This window comes from Aquarana catesbeiana, linkage group LG05 (genome assembly GCF_042186555.1).
Source record: "Aquarana catesbeiana isolate 2022-GZ linkage group LG05, ASM4218655v1, whole genome shotgun sequence".
In the NCBI taxonomy this organism is placed as follows: domain Eukaryota; kingdom Metazoa; phylum Chordata; class Amphibia; order Anura; family Ranidae; genus Aquarana; species Aquarana catesbeiana.
In genome coordinates, this window is record NC_133328.1 from 39,010,722 (window position 1) to 39,035,642 (window position 24,921).

The following is a 24,921-nucleotide window of genomic DNA, read 5'->3' on the forward strand; positions in this document are numbered from 1 at the left end:
TGCCAGGAGGATGCTGGGAAGCACAAAGCGCAGGGTCTGGAGGAGGACCAGAGGAGGGCTGGAGTCTGCTGCTGGAGACTGCTGAATGCTGAGACCATAGGAGGAGGAGACGAGAGGGGGGCTGCGCCTGCACAGAGAGGTGCAGGATCTGTAGGAGTTCTGGCCTCCTCTCTGCTGCCGACTGCTCAGACAGGGGAGGCAGAGACAAATCTCTCCGTGGCTGCATGGAGAAGTGCAGGATCTGCAGGAGGACCAGAGGAGGGCTGGAGTCAGCAGCTGGAGACTGCTGAATGCTGAGACCAGGGGAGGAGAAGAGGCAGAGACAAATCTCTCTGCGGCTGCACGGAGAAGTGCAGGATCTGGAGGAGGAGTTCTGTCCTCCCTGCTTTCAACTGCTTGAATAAGGTGGAGGAAGAGACAAGGGAGTGCCGTAGCTGCAGGAGAGGTGTGAGAGCCACATAAAATGGCCTGGCGGGCTGCATTCAGCCCGCGGGCCTTGTGTTTGACACGTGTGATTAAAGCCATGCCTTCCTGTTTGCCAGATTATTGTGCTCTCTCCAGCAAATATCTCGCTCTTGTCACTCCTGCTGCCGTCTGTATCTTCACAGTCATTTGTTGCCGACCTTTGGCTTGTTCCTCAACTACACTTCTGCTTGTTCCCAACCTGCAAAAACTTGTTACCGACCTTTGGCTTGTTTACTGACTATGCTTCTGCTTGATCCCTACCTGCTGTATCTGTTACTGGTCCCCGGCTTGCTCACCTCCTAGTGGGGCAATCCTGAGGACCACGACCTGGTATTAGCAGACGACAAACCCCATCTCCATCATCAGGAGGTCCGGTGAACACCAGTTAGTGCTTAAACCCCACACCTTGGATGAGCCCGCATAATCCACCAGGGTGACCTACTTGTGTACTTATCCAGCTGGTTGGTGGGAGCCTCTCTACTGCTGTTGCTACTGGTCCGTGAGCCTGACCCCTGACTTGAGGGTTAATTTGCTAAAACCAGAGACTCTGGTGCAGCTCTGCATGGTAGCCAAGCTTCTAACGTCAGCTTCTTCAATTAAGCTTTGATAATAAAACCTGGAAGCGGATTAGTTTCTATGCACAACTGCACCAGATTTTGCGCTCTTCAGTCTTAGTAAATCAAGCCCTTAGTTTCCTTTGTGTAGTTATTTAAGGTCTGTATAGTAAACCATTGTGAAAGACCAGTCACTGCTGCTCTCTTTCCTTGTGCAGGGTGACTGGTCATGTCTCTGCCCCCACCCCCCTTGTAGTTTTCTGTGGGCAGCCTGTGGAGGGAGGGGCCTGCTGGGCCCCTCCCACAGCTCTGCTTTCTAAGGTCAGATCTGGGTTTGCAAAGACATTTGGAGCACACAAAAGGGGGTTATTTACTAAAATTGGAGAGGGCAAAATCAGGTGCACTTCTGCATAGAATCCAGCTTCCAGGTTTTATTGCCCCAGCCTGATTGAACAAGCTGACGTTAGAAGCTGATTGGGCTTTACACAGAACTGCACCAGATTTTGCACCCTTACCAAATCTCCCCCAAAGTGGATTTATATATTTTGCTGCTAATGAGGAATATATTTAAACAAACGTTTTGATGCCCAGAGTTCAGATTTAAGTATGTCGTCTTTTTAAATACAATAAAAATGTAGATTGTTGCCAACATATCGTAATGTTGACTAAATATAATGCTGTGTTATTATGTTCTTCTTCAAGGCCCCTGTTTTGTGGAAGCTCAGACGTGGATCAGCTAGAAAAAATATTTGAGTAAGTCAATACAATTATCTGTTTACCAAAAACATTTAAATCTGATAAGTTTGTTCATACTGCGTACACGTTTTATTTGCACTGTATGAAATAAATCTTTGAGTGGCACCAGACGGTATGCTGCCACTGCGCTATGTGGAGCTCTAGCTCCCTCTTGTGTACACTCCTTAGAACACCCCTTACAAAGAGAGATGGGACACATCATCCAGAGTAATATCTATATTTATTGTAATAAGGAGGAAAGCCTGTATAATAGGGGTGTCCAAGCTTCTGACCTTCCTGGACCACATTGGAAGAAGAGGAATGGTCTTGGGCCGCTCATAAAATACAAAAACAATAAGGAGAGCTGATGAGCAGAAAAAGTCGGGCAGATCACATGGTAACGATCAATAATATAGATAATGTACCCGTCTGAGTAATAAAACATAATTTTTTTGTAATATTTTTTATTGTACAAGGTACATGTGTATCAGATATTATGGTTTTAATTTTGCCCTTCATGTAATTCATGCTTGAAAACAGTTTCTCACAAGTATAGGTGCTGCCGAAAACTGACGACACGAATAAGGCGTGATTGTGAAGAGTGAAATATTTTTCTTTGGGAAGATAAAACTTTTAAAAGAGTCAGTGGGGTTGATTTACTAAAACAAAATGCTAAATCTGGTGCAGCTCTGTGGAGAAACCAATCAGCTTCCAGGTTTTATTGTCAAAGCTTAATTATTATTATTATTAAAAATTAACCACTTCAATACCAGACACTTTCCCCCCTTCCTGCCCAGAACAATTTTCAGCTTTCAGCATTGTCGCACTTTGAATGACAATTGCGCGGTCATGCAACACTGTACCCAAGCTAAATATTTATCATTATCTTCCCAAAAATAGAACTTTCTTTTGGTGGTATTTGATCACCTCTGGGGTTTTTATTTTTTGCTAAACAACCCAAAAAAATGAAATTTTTGAAAAAAAAAAAAAGTTTTTCTTAGTTTCTGCCATAACATTTTGTTTTCTCCTTCACTGATGGACACTGATGAGGCGGCACTGATATGTACAATTGATGGACACTGATAGGCAGCACTGATTGGCACTGACAGATGGCACTGATGGACACTAATAGATGGCACTGATGATGCGGTACTGACAGGTGTTACTGCTGGGCACTGATTAGCACTGTGGTGGGTTCTGATTGGCACTGTGGTGGGCTCTGATTGGCACTGTGGTGGGCACTGAGAGACTTTATTGCGGGGCACTGACTGGTAGCGATTGGGCATTGATTGGCAGCTGATTGGCACATCTGATGGGGGCTGTGCTTATAATCAATGTGCTGATTATCAGCACAGACCCCCCTCTGACAGGGAGAGCCGCCGATCGGCTCTCCCTGTCAACGTGAACCGAGGAATGCCATTTACCTGCACTTCCTGGTTCACGTGATGATCAGCTGTGATTGGTCACAGCTGATCACGTGGTAGGAAGCCTCTGTCAGAGGCTCCTTACCAGGATCAGAGATGCGGTGTGTCAGACCGACACACCGCATCAGCGATCGCCGCGCTGCGCGTCCCTGTGGGCGCATGCCAGCATGTTATCCTACTGGATGTCATATGACGCCCAGTCAGGATAACAGAACCCTTTTTTTCGATTTTGTTCCTATTATCCTATTAGAAGGAATGTAAATATCCCTTGTAATAGAAAAAAGAATGACAGATCCTCTCTATGGAGATCTCTGGGTCAAAGACCCCAAATCTCTTCTTTACTTTTAAAAGCAAAAGATAAAAATAAAATAAAACATTGATTTTGTTTGCCTTCATGACGTCGCTCCTGTCCTCCTAGGCCAAAGAGTCGATCAAAGAGTACCTAATCTTTGATCGCCTATGGGAGTAGCCGGCTGCACCATCGGATTGTGTCCCCCGCCAGCGCTTCTGGCCCCTCCCTCCTGCCGAGTGTCCACGAGCCGCTGCTCTGTGTGTCCATTCAGACACGAAGTGCGGCTTGGACCCTCTCTCACTCTCATTATTGGCTGTAATGAACAGCAGCGGGGGCCAATGGCTCCTGCTGCTGTCTTTCCAGTGAGAAGGAAGAGACCCAGGAGAGCCCCTCCTCTTGGGCACGTCTCTGGATGGAGATGGGGCTCAGGCTTGTACTAGGTTGGGCTGCTGCATAAAGAAGGTTTTATTACCTTCATGCATAGAATGCATGAAGGTAAAAAAAAAAACCTTGAGACTTTACAACCGTTTTAATAACGGTGGTAAGTTCTAGTGTCAGACTGGTTATGAAAGACTCCTGTTAGTGAGCTACAAAGATGGCCTACCCCCTGGAAGACATATACTATATGGTCAGAGGTTTGAGCTCATTGGACATTCAGTTCCAAAACAATAGAATTGATCCTACCTCCTTGTGGCTATAACAGTCTCCACCGTCCTCACAAGGTTTTGGTGTTTGTGCAAATTTGTGCCCCATCTGTGAGGTCATGTACTGATGTTGGATGAATAGACCTTACTCACATTTGGCATATAATTTCATCTAATAGGTGTTGGGTTGAGGTCTGGGCTCTGTGCAGGTCACTAGAGTTTCTGATGAGTTTGTTTGTGGGAATGTGTACCCATTCAGCATTTTGCAAGGTCAGGTATTGATTTTGGGTGAGAAGACAAGCTCATAGTTGGCATTTAATCTCATAGGTGAGATTCCCCCACGTTCCTTTTCCCCCGACTTCTCTGTCAAGAGCACTGGCAAAACCATCCACCCGTCCCCACATGTCAGGGTACTAGGTGTTATCCTGGATTCTGAACTCTCCTTTCAGCCCCACATCCAATCACTTTCCAAAGCTTGCCGCCTCAACCTCTGCAACATCTCTAAACTACGTCCCTTTCTAACCAATGAAACCACAAAGCTCCTGATTCACTCCCTGGTTATCTCTCGCCTTGACTACTGCAACTCCCTCCTCATTGGCTTACCTTTAAATAGACTATCCCCCCTTCAGTCCATCATGAATGCTGCTGCCAGACTCATCCACCTTACAAACCGCTCAGTGTCTGCTACCCCTCTCTGCCAATCCCTCCATTGGCTACCACTCGCCCAATGAATTCAATTCAAAATACTAACAATAAGTTACAAAGCCATCCACAACTCTGCCCCCAGCTACATCACTAACCTAGTCTCAAAATACCAACCTAATCGCCCTCTCCGTTCCTCCCAAGATCTCCTGCTCTCTAGCTCCCTCATCACCTCCTCCCATATCCGCCTCCAGGACTTCGCCCGAGCCTCGCCCATCCTCTGGAATTCCCTACCCCAATCTGTCAGACTGTCTCCAACTTTATCCACTTTTAGGCGATCCCTGAAAACTTTCCTCTTCAGAGAAGCCTATCCTGCCTCCATCTAACAACTGCACTATTTTCTCCATTAGCTCATCCCCCACAGCTATTACCCTTTGTATAACTTGACCCTCCCTCCTAGATTGTAAGCTGTAACGAGCAGGGCCCTCTGATTCCTCCTGTATTGAATTGAATTGTATTGTACTTGTATTGTCTGCCCTCATGTTGTAAAGCGCTGCGTAAACTGTCGGCGCTATATAAATCCTGTATAATAATAATAATAATAGGTGTTCAGTAGGGTTGAGGTCCGAGTTGTGTGCAGGCCATTAGAGTTTCTGATGAGTTTGTATGTGGGAATGTGTGCCCATTCAGCATTTGCGAGGTCAGGTTGTGATGTTGGATGAGAAGACCGGGCTCATAGTTGGCATTTCATCTCATAGGTGTTCAGGAGGGTTGAGGTCAGGGCTCTGTGCAGGCCACTAGTGTTCCTGGGATCTGATGTAGGATGAGAAGATCTGACGTGCAATCAAATTTCCAGTTCACCCCAAAAGGTGTTCAGTAGAGTGGAGTTCAAGGCTCTGTGCAGGACACTCAAGTTCCTCCACTCCAAACTCATTAAATCATGTCTTTATGGAACTGGTTTTGTGCACAGAACACAGTCATCCTGGACCAGAAAAGGGCCTTCACTAAACTGGTGCGAAGTGAGAAGACCACAATTGTCCAAAATGTCCTTGTATGCTGCAGCATTAACAGTATCCTTCACTGGAAAAAAATCATTTGGAGGGGTTTGGCCATACAGTATAACAATTCTTTAGTCCTGAACCAATGTTTGTGTTTCCTAAGCACTTGGTTGACTTGCGACATGCCCCTGCATCTCACCACCAGTACTAGTGAATTCAATATTATTGGTGGCCATCTAATTCTTCGGAACCTGCTGCCAAGCCACTCCCCTCTGGTTGGAGGTGACATGGCTGAGGAATTTTTGTTTATAGTGAGTTTGCAGTGTAGCAAATACAATTGTTAACCACTTGACCTCTGAAAGGTTTTACCCCCTTTATTACCAGGCCATTTTTTGCTATTCAGCACTGCGCTACTTCAACTGGCAATTGCGCAGTCATGCAACATTGTACCCAAATGACATTTATATCATTTTTTTTCACATAAATAACAAAAAAAAAACATTTTTTGGTGGTATTTATTTACCATTGAGTTATTTTTTTTTTTATATATAAACAAAAAAGACTGAAAATTTTGAAAAAATAACAATATTTTCTACTTTCTGTTATAAAAGTTAACAAATAAAAAAAAGAAATTTTAAAAAATGACTTTGTCTTTGGTAAAAAATCCCAATAAATGTATATTAACTGGTTTGTGCAAAAGTTATAGCATGTAAAAACTATGGCATATATACCAAAATCTACACAGCTATAGGTACTACACTGTAATGGCTGTGATCAGCGACTTATAGGGGGTGGATTTACTAAACCTGAAGAGTGCAAAATCTGGTGCAGCTCTGCATAGAAACCAATCAGCTTCCAGGTTTTATTGCCAAAGCTTAATTTAACAAGCTGAAGTTGAAAGCTGATTGGCTAACATGCACAGCTGCACCAGATTCTGAGTGCTCCAGTTTTAGTAAATCAACCCCATAGTGAGACTGTGATAGGGTGGCGGGCAATGTGCCGCTAACAGACACTGTCTGGAAGGGTCACTAACTAACACTGACGTCCCTCATGACACTAATACAGTGATAATACTATACACTGTCACTGTACTAATGACACTGGCTGGGAAGGAGTTAACATCTAGGGGCAATCAAGGGACTACCTGTGTAACTAACAAGTGCAATGTGTGCTGCTTTTACTTTTTGATCTGGCTGTTTTTTGTTTTTTTTCCTGCTTTTCAGATTGAAGAAACAGGCACATCACTGTTTCTATGTACACAGAGTTCTGTGTGTTTGTGAACAAAGTGCTCTTTATGTGATTAGACGCAGCCGATTAGCAGGTTTCAGCCAAAATCATTGGCTGAAATTAGCTGCCAAACTCGTGTCCAATCACAGCACAGTTTGGCTGGAGAGTGCACATACCCTGAATAAGGCCGGCAATGTACACGTATGTGACCGTGCCTGTACCTGCCGGCCGCTCGCAGTATATTTACAGTGATCGCTTGGCAGGTGGTTAAAGTAACATCAACTTTTTTTTTTAAGGCAAATATTTTTGTTTCTGATTACTTGTCAGATTTGTATTGCTGTCTCTGCCTATTGAAACTTCCCCAAAATGAGGGGTAATCCAATCTGACAGCTGTCATCAGAACAGGTGTCACCGTTGGATGCGTTTGGATTCTCCCTCACTTCATCTAACACTGATGGTCATCAGGTCAAATTGATGGGTTAGATCTCCCCATGTGGAACCCAAACAGCAATAAAAAATATAATATGTTAGCAATATAGATGGGCCGAACATTGAAGTCTATGAGACCTGAACATGAAAAATCAAAAGTGCCCATTTGAAAGCTTATATGCAAATGATTTTTAAAACGATCGTTTTTAAAGGAGCAGTGATTATATTGATGCATAAAGTAAAACAATAAAAATGAAAAATTCCTTTAAATGTAGTGCCTGGGGGTCCCCTTAGTCTGCCTGTAAAGTGGAGAATCTGTAGCATGTATAGAACATACTGCAGGAAAAATGACATTTGTAAAGAAAAAAAAAAAAGAGTCAAATCACATTTAAATGGACTCACGGTTACAATTGCCGGCTAGCAACATTTTAAAAAAAATGGTATGCGCCCCATCCCCCATACCAGGCCCTTTGGGTCTGGTATAAATTTTAAGGGAAACTCCACGCCAAAATTTTAAAAAAAGTTGTGGGGCTCCCCAAAGTCCATAGCATACCCTTATCCGAGCATGCAGCTTGGCAGGACAGGAAAGGAGGGAAGGACAAGCGAGCGCCCCCCCCCCCCCCCCCTCCTGAACCATACCAGGCCACATGGAGGGGTGGGAGCTTTGGGGCGGGTGGGGCTCTTTGCTCCCCACCCCAAAGCACTATGTCCCCATGGGGAAAGGGACCTCTTTCCCACAACCCTGGGTTGTGGTTGTGGGGGGTCTGCGGATGGGGGTCTAATCGGAATCTGGAAGCCACCTTTAAGAAGCGCTTACCCCTTATGTGAATGAGTATGGGGTAATAAAAACACAGACAGTTTTTTACAATGGCCATCATTAATCACGACGCCTGCCACACCACTGCCTGAACCATTCGCCCAACACTAGTTAGCAATAAAAACTCTGACAATTGTCACCAGGACAGGTGTCACCATTAACAAAAAGGTTGGTTTCTCCCTCTCTTTCTTTAATATCGATGGTCAACGGGACAAATTGTGAAGTTAGATTCCCCCCAATGGGACCCAGGCAGCAAAAAAAACTCTTTACTATTGCCTTATGGTACAGCATTTGTCACACGTCTGATTTGATTTGTATCAAGTTCAATAAAAGGATCATAAATGTTACAAATGCCAAGTTTTAAATGCTGTCGGTATCCCATCTGTAGTGTACCTTTAAAAGAGACATCAATCTAAATCTCAGCCTAAATGTATAAACAACTTTCTCTTTAAAGAGTAACTCCACTTTTGTTAAGAAAAAAACATTCCCCTCTGGGTGATCTGTGTACATTACAGGGAGTTTAAAGTGGTGTTCCGGCCGAAATTATACTTTTTAAATAAAAATACCCCTATAATACACAAGCTTAATGTATTATAGTAAAGTTAGTCTGAAAACGAAGGTCTGTTTTGTTAGTTTATAGCAGTAGTTTGTTATTTTATGAACTTACAGCAGGCCATGGCCATCTTAAGTGTGGGCATCTGAAGCCAGACTGTATTTCTTCCTGGATCTCATCCTTGCAGATCTCGCACATGCTCAGTGCAGCACAAGCAGTGTAATAGGTTTCAGGTCAGGTTTCCATAGCAACGGCAGTTTCAGAGGAAGTTGCCGCCCCTTCCCAGAAGGCATTGCAAACAGGAAATGAAGCGATGGGCCGCGGCCAGGGAGGAGGAAGTGAAAAATGAATACAGCAGATATACAGGAGGTGCTGAGAAAATTTTTTTTTTTAAATATCCAATTTGTTTACAGTGCACAGTTTATGCTGAAGAGTTGTAAAAGTGGGTGGAACTCCACTTTAACAAAGTTTGTTGCAGATTTCCTACCTTTTATTACTCCGATGAAATATCTGTTTGTATGTCTTTGTCCATGTTCAAAGTGAACCTACAGTTGTGCTCATAAGTTTGCATACCCTAGCAGAATTTATGATTTCTTGGCCATTTTTAAGAGAATGTGAATGATAACACAAAAACGTTTCTTTCACCCATGGTTAGTGTTTACTCTTTTTAAATCATAATGGCAACAGAAACTACCCAAATGACCCTGATCAAAAGTTTACATACCCCAGTTCCTAATACCGTTTATTGCCCCTTTAACATCAATGACAGCTTGAAGTCTTTTGTGGTATTTGTGGATGAGGCTCTTTATCTTCTCAGATGGTAAAGCTGCCCATTCCTCTTGGCAAAAAGCCTCCAGTTCCTGTAAATTCTTGGGCTGTCTTGCATGAACTTCACGTTTGAGATCTCCCCAGAGTGGCTCAATGATATTGAGGTCAGGAGACTGAGATGGCCACTTCAGAACCTTCACTTTATTCTGCTGTAGCCAATGACAGGTCCACTTGGCCTTGTGTTTTGGATCATTGTCATGTTGGAATGTCCAAATATGTCCCATGCGCAGCTTCCTGACTGATGAATGCAAATGTTCCTCCAGTATTTTTTGATAACATACTGCATTCATCTTGCCATCTATTTTGACCAAATTTCCTGTGCCTTTGTAGCTCACACATCCCCAAAACATCAGCGATCCACCTCCGTGTTTCACGGTAGGAATGGTGTACGTTTCATCATAGACCTTGTTGACTCCTCTCCAAATGAAGCGTTTATGGTTGTGGCCAAAAAGCTCAATTGGTCTCTCATCACTCCAAATGATTTTGTTCCAGAAGGTTTGAGGCTTGTCTCTGTGCTGTTTGGCGTATTGTAATTGGGATACTTTGTGGCATTTGCGTAGTAATGACTTTCTTCTGGCGACTCGACCATGCAGCCCATCTTTCTTCAAGTGCCTCCTTATTGTGCATCCTGAAACAGCCACACCACATGTTTTCAGACAGTCCTGTATTTCATCTGAAGTTATTTTTGGGATTTTCTTTGCATCCTGAACAATTTTCCTGGCAGTTGTGACTGAAATTTTAGTTGGTCTACCTGACCGTGGTTTGGTTTCAACAGAACCCCTTATTTTGGAGTTTGAACACTGCTGATTGGCATTATCAATTATGTGTAGGAGTTGGGGTGGACGTGGAATCACAAATACAGAGGCACCATCCCCTAAGAATATGCAACTATGTTTCAAAAAAAAGGTAGAACGGGGTGGGACTTTAATTGTGCCTCATAGGAGTATGAAAAAGATAGAATACAAACACTTTGATTATAGAAAAATATGTAGATTTTATTAATTGGCCATAAGGCAATACCTTCTAAGAATAAAAAGACTCAGAATCCAGAAACGCCAGTGCAGCACTGGATGAAAGATGCAAGGGACTGTCAGGAGTCCAGAAATTCATTGACCTTTTATATACACACACTAATTACAAGCAAACAGATCACAGGTGAGGATTGTTACCTTTAATAGCCATTCAAACCCCTTTGTGTCAACTTGTATGCATGTTATCAGGCCAAAATCACCAGGGTATGTAAACTTTTGATCAGAGTCATTTGGGTAGTTCCTGTTGTCATTGTGATTTAAAAAGAGTAAACAAATGGCTTCAGCCAAACACTAACCATGAGTGAAAAAAATGTTTTGTGTGATCATTCATATTCTCTGATAAATGGCCAAGAAATCATAAATTCTGCCAGGGTATGTAAACTTATGAGCACAACTGTATATGGGAGTGGTTTTATCATTATTAATCAGCTGCTACACCTGCAGGGTCTGCATCCCTTTAGACATGATTTCCCTTTGAGAGTATCACACCAAACATGACACTTTTGTTGCAGGGGATGCCCAAAATCTGATTTGTATCCTAGTGCAGACTTCTGCGAAAATCAGTAAGCCAATCATACAGGCAGGAAATTACATTTCTGGGGAGGGCGTCTTGTACACCATCTGTGTACAGAATACCTCTAGGTTGCCATATTGCATTTTGCAGAAAATCACAGAGCTGCAGATTGAAAAGGAAAGGTAATTTTTAATATTCAATTACAATATGACTTGTGTAGCAATTGTATGCATTATATTATTTTTTTTATTTGCTATTTTTTTCCCACGAAAGTGGAGTTACCCTTTAAATCCCACTGTATATGCAAGAAAAGTATTAATGGTTAACATAGGTAAGCCTTAATGGGTTCACAAGTAGTCACATTGTGTCATCTTCTCCTTCCAGTGTCATTGGTCTCCCGGGTGAAGGGGAGTGGCCTAGTGAAGTAGCCATCCCACAAACTGCCTTCCATTTCCGGCAACCGAAGCCATTAGAAGACGTTGTTCCAGACATTGATGAACTAGGCAAAGATTTACTTATCGTGAGTTTACAAGCTTTTTCAGAAATTGTCAATGAGAAGGCATTTCGTCCTAAAGTGGAACTTTTAGGACTCATTCACACGGACACTTTAACCTGTCTATGGTGACACAGTGGCTGCACGGACACAGACACTCATCCCAATGTGCCGGGGTCACCAGCACCGAGGCCCTGATCACAGAAAGAGGGTTTACAAGTAAAATGTAAAGATTGCAAGTCTGCAGTTATGAATTCCATTTCAATGCACTGGCTAGTGGCTAGGCACACAGTTAACTCCTTGAATGCCCCTGATGTTAACCCCTTCCGAGCCAGTGTCATTAGTACAGTGACAGTGCATATTTTTAGCACTGATCACTGTATTAGTGTCACTGGTTCCCAAAAAAGTGTCAAAAGCGTCAAATAGGTGTCCAATATGTCCGTCGCAATTTCGCAATCCTGTTATAAGTCGCTGATTGCTGCCATTACTAGTAAAATAATAAAAATTCCATAAAAATATCCCATAGTTTATATATCTATTTATTTATATATATATATATATCTATATATATATAGATATATATATATATATATATATATATAATGTATATAATATATTTATATTTAATTTTAAATATCCCATATCGCCAGTAAACTAGAAAAAAAAAATTATAAAAATGCCATAAATCTATCCCCTATTTTGTAGACGCTATAACTTTTGCGCAAACCAATCACTATACACCTATTGGGATTTTGTTTTACCAAAAATATGTAGCAGAATATATATTGGCCTAAATTGATGAAGAAATCAGATTTTTTTTTTTTTAATTATTGGGTATGTTTTATAGCAGAAAGTAAAAAATATTGGGTTTTTTTCAAAATTGTCGTTTGTTTTTGTTTATAGCACAAAAAAAAAAAGCAGAGGTGATCAAATACCACCAAAAGAAAGCTCTATTTGTGGCGAAAAAAGGACGTACATTTTATTTGGATACAGTGTCGCATCGACCGCGCAATTGTCAGTTAAATTAATGCAGTGCCGTATCGTAAAAAAAATGGCCTGGTCATGGAGAGGGGTAAATCTTCCGGAGCTGAAGTGGTTAATTGAAACAGCAGGGGGAGAGAGGTCACTGTTTGGACTCGTTCACGTGTGTAAATTTCAGCTTGAACAATTTGGCTTGTCTAAAATTTAAATAAAAGCAAGAAAGGAAAGACAGGTAAACATGGTAAAGGAGCTTAGAGCTCCACCTGTTGGCTGGATATGAGAATGCAAAAATAAATACCCAATATTTAATTTATTTAACATATATATATATATATACACTCGAGTATAGGTCGACCCGAATATAAGCCGAGGCACCTAATTAGAAAAAATTATTGACTTGAGTATAAGCCTAGGGTGAGAAATGCAGCAGCTACTGGGTAAACAATGCCCATCTGCAGCCTCACTGTGCCCATTTGCAGCCTCACTGTGCCCACCTGTATCATCAGTGCCCATCTGCAGCCTCACTGTGCCCATCTACAGCCTCACTGTGCCCATTTGCAGCCTCATTGTGCCCATCTGCAGCCTCACTGTGCCCATTTGCACCTGATTTTAAAAGAAATGTAGTCCTAAGCAGAAAAATTAAAATATCTATAGTACAAACCCACCATATATTACCTTTAACTAAGCCATTAGGGGCTATTTAGATCTTATGCCCCCTCCCCGTGTGACACAAGTTCTTGGCAGCTAGGCTACACCCCTGAAGTGTTGTAGGCTTAAGTAGAGCTGAATTAGGTAGAAAGGCAAATATAGACATCGTCTTCCCATAGCTACACTTACTCACCTCTTTTGTTTTTTGTTTTTTTGCAGAAATGTTTGACATTTGGCCCTGAAAATCGGGTGACGGCATTCAGCGCCCTGTCCCATCCTTACTTTGACGACTTACAGACACACAAAGACAGTTCAGACCGTCACAGGCCCAATGGACAGAAGGCCGGAGAGGACAGTACAACTGAAACAAAGAACCCCTGAGCCAAGGAAGGCCAAAATATAGACTTGGCCAGGTGGCCATGAGGTTCCGAGTGTCACACAGCTTATCCTGGGCACCTGACCTGCAGCCTTCCTCGTGTATCTGCAAACAAACCAATCAATGCAAGCCGTGTGCAGCTTACTTTTTATTTTTTTATCATTTTTTATTTTTTTTTTAGTCTGGGTTGTCTCCAGTTTAAAGCAAAGCTGCTGATCAATTTTGCTGCCTTTTTTTTTTCTTTTAATTTAACTTTCAAAACACCGGTAGAACATGATATGGCATCCAAAACAGGATGGACTCTTCTTACAGCTGCTGTCCGAATGACTTTCACTTTTTTTTTATATTTTTGGTTTAAATCTACTCTGTTGTGCATTATTGTACTGCAGCCATTGTGAAGCCTGGGTGACGTTAGTAGCCCATAATGAATTTACAGATTTGATCTCATGAATGTCGGTTTAGCCAGCAAACTGGTTCTCTCACATGTGGAAACAAGTGGGGTGCATTTTACACATGGTTGCCATGAATGATTTCATTGGGTAATATCTTGAAATTTGGGCTTTGAAAAAGAACTTGAGCAGGCTTATCTAGTAAGGCAGTGCAGAGTTCAAGTGCAAAATGCCAAAGCAACCAATCGTATTCTGCCAGATTGTGGTCAGATCAATATAAAGGTGGCCATAGACTTGAAATGATGGCTGCCCATTCCAAATAATCCTGGCTAAGATCTTGAAGGTAAATAATTGCTGGGCTGGCTTGATGTATGTACCTTCTTTCTCCTCATCCCATGACCTACAAATATGAACTGTTAGGAGATCTGAGCACTCATGTTTTATGTCTAAGCCTGGACCTGAGGACGCCTTCAGACAGTTGGACTTTTTGCCATGTCTTTGTGTGGTATAAGAAATACCAGTCACAGCCTGGCTGATGTAAGAATTTTAATCTTAAAGTGATATTCAAGTCAAAAATGTTTTAAAAAAAAATAACAAACATGTTATACTTACCTGCTCTGTGTAATGGTTTTGCACAGAGCAGCCCTGATCCTCCTCTTCTCATGTCCCCTGCCGGTGCTCCTGGCCCCTCCCTCCTGCCAAGTGCCCCCAGTGCAAGCAGGTTGCAATGGGGGCACCAGAGCAGGCTCACTCCCGATGTCCATTCACACACAGAGCCACGGCTCGGCCCCTCCCCCTCTTTGTCCTCGTTGGCTCACTGGCTGTGATTGACAGCAGCGGGAGCCAATTAGGAGGAAGAGTCCCTGGAGAGCCGAGGCCCTCGTGCACATCGCTGGAGGAAGATCCGGTTCAGGTAAGTATTTGGGGGGATGCGGCACATTAATGTTTTTTTACCTTCATGCATAGAATGCATGAAGGTAAAAAACTTTCAGTCTTTACAAACACTTTAAAGAGGAAGTAAAGTCTTCCTCTTTTGTTGTACCTATAAGGCTTTCTTGTAGGTACTGTAAATATCTCCTAAACTTGCACTGTTTAGGAAATATTTACTATATAAGCTGCTGCCGACGTCATTGGCGCATGCACACTAAAGGAACAGCCACTCGTGCCGTTTCTTCAGGACCCGTGCCCTGACTGGCGGCACGCATGCGCGGGAGTGATGTAATCGCGGCTCTGGCCAATCACAGCGCCGGAGCCCGCGAACCCGGAAGTAACTATGGGAAAGATGTCAGTCGTGGGAGCGGAGTGTGGGCGGCACTGCAGGGCATCCTTCTAAGGTGAGTATTTCATAATGAGCTAGTATGCAATGCATACTAGCTCATTATGCCTTTGTCTTGCAGGTTTGTTTTTTTGGGGGGAATTTTTTTCAGAGGTTTACAACCTCTTTAAGTCTTTATTTAGTTGAATTGTGTAGGCTTATTTATTAAAGGTTATTATTTGCATCCTTAGATTTACAAACTTTTGAGGGAATTCATTAGGAAGGTATGATACCCCTAAGAATCCCAAAATGCCTGTTATTGCAGGTGACAGATTTGGTACCAGTTGGAAACAGGCACGTGAATTTGGGGCAAGCCTCACATGCAGATGCACACTGAACCCAGAGTGTCCGTACGGTGCAGAGAAGCTACTGCCCCTGAGACATTAGTTCCCCATCAGGTTTGCCCCCTGTGGGATTGTCAGTGGACAGAATCTGTCCACTGTGTGCTGTCAATCACAAGAGGAGAAAGGACCTCACCAAAAAAGTTAAAAAAAAAAGTGGGCCCACAGAAGGTTTATGTCATGTATGCACCACATCCTAGCACATTATGACAGACTTACCTGAAAACAAAACCCTCCAGCTGCACTCTGTCACGGCGCTTCCATCTTCACCTGGTCTTCCTTCCTTCCTTAGTGGGCTGCAGTCGTATGAATGGCCAAACCACAATGACATCACTCCCATGCATGCGCGCAGGAGTCCCAGCCCCGGCAAAGAGCTCTGTAGGAACAGCACGAATATGCTGTTCCTTTAGAGCGCATGTGCCAGTTATGTCACCGCTGCTGCTAAAGTAAAGATGTTCTAAACTGTGCACATTTAGGAGATATTTACCGTACCTATAGGTAAAAATCAATCCAGTGAGTTTACTACCACTTTAACATTCATATAAGTACTGTGTGCTGACCGATTGCATCAACCAGTGACAGGAGGAGTGGGTGGGGTGGCACCGGTAAACATGCTGCTATGCTATGTAGCGTATAGAGACAATAACTGTGCCCGTCTCTGTACGCCAGATTATAGTTAATCTTAGTTACTTCCAGTTTTGTTATCTACCAACTGTAGGAAATTCTTTTTGAACTTACAGTACAGCCACAGCATCCGTTTTTATAAGTGGCGCTATGAAGAAATACCTGAACTTGTCGCCTATTTCAGTAAGGCCTCATGTACACTGCTGCTGGTAAACAGACGTTCAGAGGCAGTTGGCTGCTTTTTTTCAGCTGCCCCTGAACTCATCCAATGTTATCTTGTAAGTACATGTACACAGGTTTGTTTAATGTCGTTTTTAGGCAGTTGAGTTTAGAGGCCTCTTTTGGAAAGCAAAAAAATTCAGAGTTCAGACGCTGAGTTTAGAGGCATTTCACGCTTCTAAACGCGGTAACTCGCTTTTAGCCACATTTTGTTTACAGGCGTTTTTCATTTTTGGCTATTTTGAAAAAAAATAATTTTATTTTTTTTTCAAACACTTCTAAATGCAAACGCGGCATGTAAACAAGGCAAAACAGATGTTTTAAACATGGGTTACTATCTGTCAAGTTAAATTGTTCAGGAGAGGTTGTAAAAACGTCCCGTGTACATTAAGCCTAAAGCTACAGAAACTGGCGGCAGGGATTTTTGTTAACTGGCAAAGGCCATTTTAAAAGACCATGCCAAATCTTTAAAGCGGATCTAAACCCTCCTATTGTTTTCAGCCAAGGAAGCTGCCATCTTGGCCTCTTTTCGATATTCAACTGTTTTGATTCTGCATGATGCTGACAGTTTGGATGAGAGCACAACCAATGTGAATGTTACATTCCCGTCACGTGTCAGAATTTAGCTGTTTTTACAAACTGTTAAATTGATGAGTTTAGTTCCACTTTAACACCAGCCACGTAACTCATTTTCAAATTTGGTTAACCCCAACTGTAAATAACTCTCCCCTTTTTGATAATAATGATACTTATTCTGGTGTGTTAAAGTGGAACTAAACCATCCTATCCTTTACAGCCAAGGTAGCTGCCATCTTGGACTCTGTTTGATCTGCAGTTGCCATAGTGCTGTACATGTGATTAGTAATGACACCAGCCATTTGATGGTAGGATGGTTGAGAACACAAGCAAATGTGAAAGTTCTCATTTACGGCATGCTCTGAAAATAACTGTAGAGAAACAGTTAATTTGATGGGTTTAGTTTCACTTTAACTTTGTAAATTGAATCCAGTATCTGAGGTTAAAGCAGAATTAAACTCTGCAAGATACTTGCCTCCACCTTCCAGTGATGGGACGCTTACATCCTTTACTGGCCTCTGTCATACTCTTCCCGGGCTTCCTACGTGTGCTGTGTTTTCGGCCTCTTCATTGGCTGGTGGGGACTTTATGGTTATGTGTACAGGAGTCAGTCAGTCTGGCACAATGGCAGTGCACTGGGAATAAATGCTGAGCTGTGCATGCGTAGGTCAATGTAGATTTAGTAGTAGACTGCAAACAGTTTTTTTAATTGTAGGTTTAGTTCCACTTTAAGCAGTTTTCATAGCAGCAGTGGTCAGACCTCAGGTGTGACCCCTAACCTGTAATTTTCATCATGAAGAGTCAGACTCAAGAGCCAAAGCTAAATAGGGTTGCAAATGAAAAGATTTTATAAGTCTGCACAATTGTACAGTAATAATGTAAGTATTCAATAGCTTACATAAGCTCCATCATGAGTATAAACTCTCCTTATTTCCAAAGAACTAGGCTAATTGGCATGCCCCAAGAGCTCTACAACACTGGGTTCTCATCATGCAGATACCAGATAGGAAAATCAAACCTAGACCAGCCACTCCCATCACTTACTGCAGAGCAGTAGGGTCCCTGGTCACACTGAAGATTCACTAGCAAAGTGGAGAAGCTGGGAGAGGACAGGTTAGAGGACAACTTTTCTTGCCTAACCCAGTATTTGTACAATAGAGGGCCCATTTGCAGTTATGCATTACAGTGATGTGTGGTAATACGCACATACCAAGGTACCGTGATTTGTGGTGCATCGGCAGCCTATTCAAAATAAATGCAGGGCATGTTAACAAGGGTCACAAAGTGCAATCCTTAACGTAACGCAACGCTGAATAGGCCTGAAAGGTACCTAAAATCGTTTGTGTTTACCAGAGTGAATTATAACTTTATGTTAAAGTGAACTAGACCTGGCATAAAGGGTTTCTAAGGTTACAGCATTGCTTACAAGCTGCACCTTGTGGTGCTCTCAAGTACCTGCATTTGTTTTGAATTGATCTTGATAAAAACATATTGGATCCTGGGCACAGACATTTTAGTGGTAAGACCCATCCTGAAACTTCACTGGACTATAGAGGCTTGGATATTTGCCATTGTGAAGGGCTAAGAGTCAGGATGGAAAGGAACCTAAAAGGGCATCTACAGCCAAACTATTTTTCTAAGTTCTGAATAGAGAAGGATTAGGACCTCTCTCTCTCTTTCTCTCTCTCTCTCTCTTTTTGACCTGGTCATCATTAGATAGAAGATTATAGGAAATCCGAAAATCTACTGTTTGCATGGGAATAGGAGAAATCTTTAAGCAGAGACATCTTCCTGGTCCATTTACAGCCGTGTGGAATTTCCCTCACTTCAGAAAGATTCCCACTTACGGTTGTTCCTCTGGGGCAGGAAGAAGAGAGAAATCTCCACAAGATACTATTGGAAAAACTTACAAGGGTTTCAAGCATTCCTTTCTATATCTAAAACTAAACGAAAAGCTTTTGCTAGACATATACTCTAAAGTCAAGACCCCTGGTACATACTGGGCCAATCATGACTTGATCAGAAGTCAAAACCCCATGTATTTCCTGAGTGAGCCAGTGATGACTTGAGCATTAGTTGAGACCCCGTGTATTTTCTGGGCCAGTGAGGACTTGAGCAGGAGTCGAGACCCCATGTATTTCCTGAGTCAATGGTGACTTGAGCAGAAGTCAAGACCTCATGTACATCCTTGGCTGATGATAATTTGGATAGAAATTCAGACCCTCTGTACATCCTGCTTCGATCATCCAACACATTTACCTGCAGACCCCCTGAAGGTTCCTGCACTTCATCAGTATTACTTTCCAAACATATTAGGCCAGACCAGGCTCAATTTAAGATAATTTCTGATTGGTTGATGTGGGTTATTGCACTTGTGGTCTTACTTGCTAAATCTGTGTGTGCTGCTTATAGTGGCATTCGTTCTCTAACGAGCCTCAAGAAACATGGAAGGAAGAAGCCGATTGGTTGCTCTAGAAACACATGCAATCCCTAAATGATGCATAAGGCACCAAATGTTGTTTAGTCCCCTCCATCAAGGGCTGGGGTTATAATATTTTTTCTTGTACAGAAATGAACTGGGATACATACATGAGGGATACTGGGATAGTTCTAGAAAGTTTATTGTTAAGCTTTGTGCAAATGTGTTGAAAATAAAAAATGAAAAAAAACATTATGCAGATCAAAGTTGAAGTGATTTTTTTTTTCTTAGCAATTGCAGAGAGCCGCCAAGCAAAAGGGAAACATGGATGGATTTGCGATGTTACTGTATATAAGTATAAATTATTTTGCAAATCCTTACAAACTCACAAGATCGGTCTTATGTCCCATTTTGTCGTCCCAGGATCTTTGTGATTTTCAAAGGATTTCCAAAAAGATTTTGGGTTATAAATAGCTGTCTAGGAGCATTCTGTATTCTGCATTTCTCCCTTTCAGCTGGTTGGTCAAAAATGTTTCTGTTACGCATTTCTTGGCTGCATTAAGAGTTAGGGGTGTTTAAAGAAAATCTTAAATAAAATTTTTTGGGGACAAAGTACATGTAGTACTTCATCCTATCTTACTAGGTGCCTTCTAACCCTAGTTCTGAGATCCCATCTGCCACCTCTCCTCCTGCTGCAGCCGATTTGAGAACAGCTAGAGAGGAGAAGGACGATTCATAGCTTCAGTGTCACGCCTGCCCCTAGCATGGATGATTAGGCACTATAGCTGTTCTTCACCTATAGCATCCCCATTTCCTATAAGGCAAGCAGGCCCACCAGCACTCGGTTTCCCCCAGGTCTTATACACAATGCTATAGTACCTTGGCACCACGCTGGGGCAGGTGCAAGCTAAGCACAGCAAACAGGTACTTGCGGTTGGCAAACAGGCAGAGTGATGGCTGTCTGGGTTCAGGGCAGGCAATGTTCAAAGAGTAATCAGGGTGAAACCCATGGTCAGAATGCAGGCTGAGTTCAAAGTCCAATCAAAGTCCAATCCGAGATCGATAACAAGAAAATCCAAACTAGCGGGCAGGGCAGAGAACGGGCAAAGGTCAAGGCACAGGGACAAGGCAGGCAAACTGGGAGCTTGAAGCACGTGTTGCAAACACTATTTCAAACATGACACTACGAGCTTGGCAGGCTTAAAACAGGTTTGGTCTCCACCCAGAGGTTGTGTCTATATTGATCACCCTGAATGTGGACAGTCAGACAGGGAGAGTGCAGCTCAGCCAAAACTGGGATGCTAGAATGAGACCAGCAGCTGCGATGGAACGGGAACGTTACATGCTCCTGACATGCAGCATGTCCCAGCTGGCCGCAGACAAGCAATGGCAAGAGGAATGCAGAGGCTGACGCACCCCCCCCTTCTCTGCATTCCTCTTGCCATTGGAAAATACTACATTATGGCCACTAGATGGAGCTAATCACCATAGTAAATAAACATGATACACACATTACAGGGATTATTTGAGATGACTGTGAATTCTTGAGCCATGTACACAACATTCTTCTTTTTTTTTTTTTTTAAGAAATGTACCCCTACGTCTCTTCTGCAATAAAGTAATATTGTTCTGAGCTGCCCTCAGTGTTTCAACCGATTGTGGCTGGATGGTGATCATAGAAATAGCAGTGGATGGCTCTGCGCAGAACCACAGGAAAAAGAAGAGGAGTCACCAGCACTCAATTGAAAAAAGATTCACATGTACAGTAAAACCTTGGCTTGAGAGTAACTTGGTTTGAGAGCATTTTGCAAGACAAACAAAATGTTTTAATAAATTTTGCCTTGATATACAAACCATGTCTTGATAGCGTCATGTCACAGCTGAGTATAAAAAAAGAAGAGAGGAGCCTCCAATGCTCCTTTCACACGGGACGGATCCATGATGATCCGCCCCGTGAACATCCGCTTGCTCAGCGGGGATCGCTCCATGGACCCCCGCTGAGCAGGCAGATGACAGGTCAGTGTGCAGCGACGGACCTGTCAGAGTGCCGCTCTCCCCTATGGGGGATCGGATGACGACGGACCGTAGAGTCCGTCGTCACCCGATCCGATCCGAAAACGAATGGAAAAGTAGGTTTTTCCTCCGTTACACTTTTTCGGATTGGAGCGGGTCGGATGTCAGCGGACATGTCACCACTGACATCTGACGCTCCATAGAGGTCTATGGAGGGTCCGTTCAGGTCCGCCTAAAAAACGTGTAGCAATATGGTTACATTTAATGAAGGTACGACATTTAGCAACTTATTGCTACACTTAGAGGTGCCTCTCTTCTCTTTTATACTCTGTAAAAAAATGCTTTGATATACAAGTGCTTTGGATTACAAGCATGTTTCTGGAACAAATTATGCTCGCAAACCAAGGTTTTACTGTATTTATTTGCATAACGCCATATGGGTCAAATACAGCCAACATTTCTGACCCATTCAGGGTCCCTTCATCAGGGGGACACATTGACGCATCACTTTGTCCGCTTGAGGAAGGGGACCCTGTGCACCCTGAAACGTTTTCCTTTTTGTCCATGGGACAAATGCAGCCAAGGTCTGGTGTCACCCGCAAACCACCTCCATCCCAATATATGCAACAAAATACAGGAAATCACCCCGGGACTTTAAACGAGGTGAATGCGGTTAGCCAACAATTGGCAGAGTAAATGCAGTCTCAAAATTTATTAAAATTGTCACGCAAACATAAACATGAATCATAGCCAAGCCACTGAAATGATACATACAGTAAAAAATGTCATTACACATATTATGATATAAAATGTAAATTGCAAAGTACACAGGCATGAAAAGTATCCCAACACATTTCGCAAAACCATGCTTGCTTCATCAGGGGTAGATGCGTGTGTAGTGCATCTGTAGGTGGTATAATGAAACAAATAAGTATCAACACGGAGATGGTATCATGACAATTAGTCGAGAGGGTCCAAAACACATGGCCCTATACTCACCAAAGGCTGGATCAGACTGACAAATGCTGAATACCTAGAGGCGGAAGTAACGAGCGTCCGGCTCAGGAGCTGAGGAGGTAGAGGAAGAACCAACACAACAGAGCACAAATGGGGGGCAGACATGGCCGGGATGGGGGTGTCTGTCACCAAAGATCTCCCATCTATCCGTTAATAATGTCAACTTAAACATAAACGCATATGTATCAATAGATGCTGTAATAACAGCAAAAAAGTAAAGTAGTATATGATATAAATATGTATATGCATGAACCAATCTGGTTCAATAATGGTATGGGCTTAGAATTTAGGGGACAATAGAAAAAAAATAATAATAAATAAATAAAATAAAATGTGTAGATAAAAAAAATATGACGATAGAGTGTGTGTCCCGCACAGAATGCATCCAAGTCCATTGTATAGTTAAAATAAGGATATACCGGTATGTATATCAGTTGGTACTATATCAACTGAGCAACCATGAAGTATACAATATAATGAAAAATATATAAATATATATATAAACAAGAAAAAATTGCGCTGAATAAAGTCCACAGTGAAATAAATGAATTAATTAATTTTCGGCCACCCTTGTTGTATATTGGACTAGCGCAGTTTTTTCCCTTCATAAATATATATACACAGTATCTCATAAAAGTGAGTACACCCCTCACATTTTTGTAAATATTCTATTATATCTTTTCATGTGACAACACCGAAGAAATGACACTTTGCTACAATGTAAAGTAGTGAGTGTACAGCTTGTATAACAGTGTACATTTGCTGTCCCCTCAAAATAACTCAACACACAGCCCCGTAATGTCTAAACTGCTGGCAACAAAAGTGAGTACACCCCTAAGTGAAAATGTCCAAATTGGGCCCAATTAGCCATTTTCCCTCCCCGGTGTCATGTGACTTTTTAGTGTTATAAGGTCTCAGGTGTGAATGGGGAGCAGGTGTGTTAAATTTGGTGTTATCGCTCTCACTCTCTCATACTGGTCACTGGAAGTTCAACATGGCACCTCATGGCAAAGAAATCTCTGAGGACCTGAAAAAAAGAATTGTTGCTCTACATAAAGATAGCCTAGGCCACAAGTGTCAAACACAAGGCCCGCGGGCCGAATCCGGCCCTCCAGGCCATTTCATGTGGCCCTCGCACCTCTCCTGCAACTGTTGGAGAGCTCCAGCCCTCCTCTGGTCCTCCTCCAGACCCTTACTTTCTGCTTTCAAGTAATGCGTCCAGCTTCTTCCCAGCAGCAGCATAAGGAAAGGGGGGTGCACTGTGATGTAAGGGAGAGTGGGGGGACTCAACTTCTGATGGTGGGGTGGCTCTTGACATTTAATATATGGGGAGGGGATGCGCATCTAATCTTACAAATACAACTGGTCCTTTTGAGGGCAATCATAATGCTGATGCGGCCCACATTGAAATTGAGTTTGACACCCCTGGCCTAGGCTATAAGAAGATTGCCAAGATCCTGAAACTGAGCTGCAGCATGGTGGTCAAGACCATACAGCGGTTTAACAGGACAGGTTCTACTCAGAACAGTCCCCACCAAAAAAGTTGAGAGCACGTGCTCAGCGTCATATCCAGAGGATTTATTTGGAAAATAGACGTATCAGTGCTGCCAGCATGCCGCACACTGCATCAAATTGGTCTGCATGGCTGTCATCCCAGAAGGAAGCCTCTTCTAAAGATGATGCAGAAGAAAGGCCGCAAACAGTTTGCTGAAGACAAGCAGACTAAGGACATGGATTACTGGAACCATGTCCTGTGGTCTGATGAGACCAAGATAAACTTATTTGGTTCAGATGGTGTCAAGCGTGTGGCAGCAACCAGGTGAGGAGTACAAAGACAAGTGCGTCTTGCCTACAGTCAAGCATGGTGGTGGGAGTGTCCTGGTCTGGGGCTGCATGAGTGCTGCCGGCACTGGAGAGCTACAGTTCATTGAGGGAACCATGAATGCCAACATGTACGGTGACATACTGAAGCAGAGCATGATCCCCTCCCTTCAGAGACTGGGCCGCAGGGCAGTATTCAAACATGATGATAACAACCCCAAACACACCTCCAAGACAACCACTGCCTTGCTAAAGAAGCTGAGGGTAAAGGTGATGGACTGGCCAAGCATGTCTCCTGACCTAAACCCTATTGAGCATCTGTGGGGCATACTGAAACAGAGAGTGGAGGAGCGCAAGGTCTCTAACATCCAGCAGCTCCGTGATGTTGTCATGAAGGAGTGGAAAAGGACTCCAGTGGCAACCTGTGAAGCTCTGGTGAACTCCATGCCCAAGGGGATTAAGGCAGTGCTGGAAAATAATGGTGGTTACACAAAATATTGATACTTTGGGCCCAATTTGGACATTTTAACTTAGAG

The 24,921-nt window shown here is 42.9% G+C and overlaps 1 protein-coding gene across 2 annotated transcripts in view; it reads left to right on the plus strand.

Moving 5' to 3' along the window:
* The window catches only part of CDK6 (cyclin dependent kinase 6), a 241,548-nt gene extending 221,748 nt beyond the window's left edge, over window positions 1-19,800 (plus strand). For both annotated transcript variants that reach the window (XM_073629614.1, XM_073629615.1), the window contains exons 6-8: window positions 1,722-1,772; window positions 11,538-11,673; window positions 13,495-19,800. In XM_073629614.1, coding sequence (XP_073485715.1) covers window positions 1,722-1,772; window positions 11,538-11,673; window positions 13,495-13,656 — 349 coding nt within the window. In that variant the 3' untranslated portion in view covers window positions 13,657-19,800. The remainder of the gene's footprint in view (window positions 1-1,721; window positions 1,773-11,537; window positions 11,674-13,494) is intronic.
* The last annotated feature ends 5,121 nt before the right edge of the window (window positions 19,801-24,921 follow it).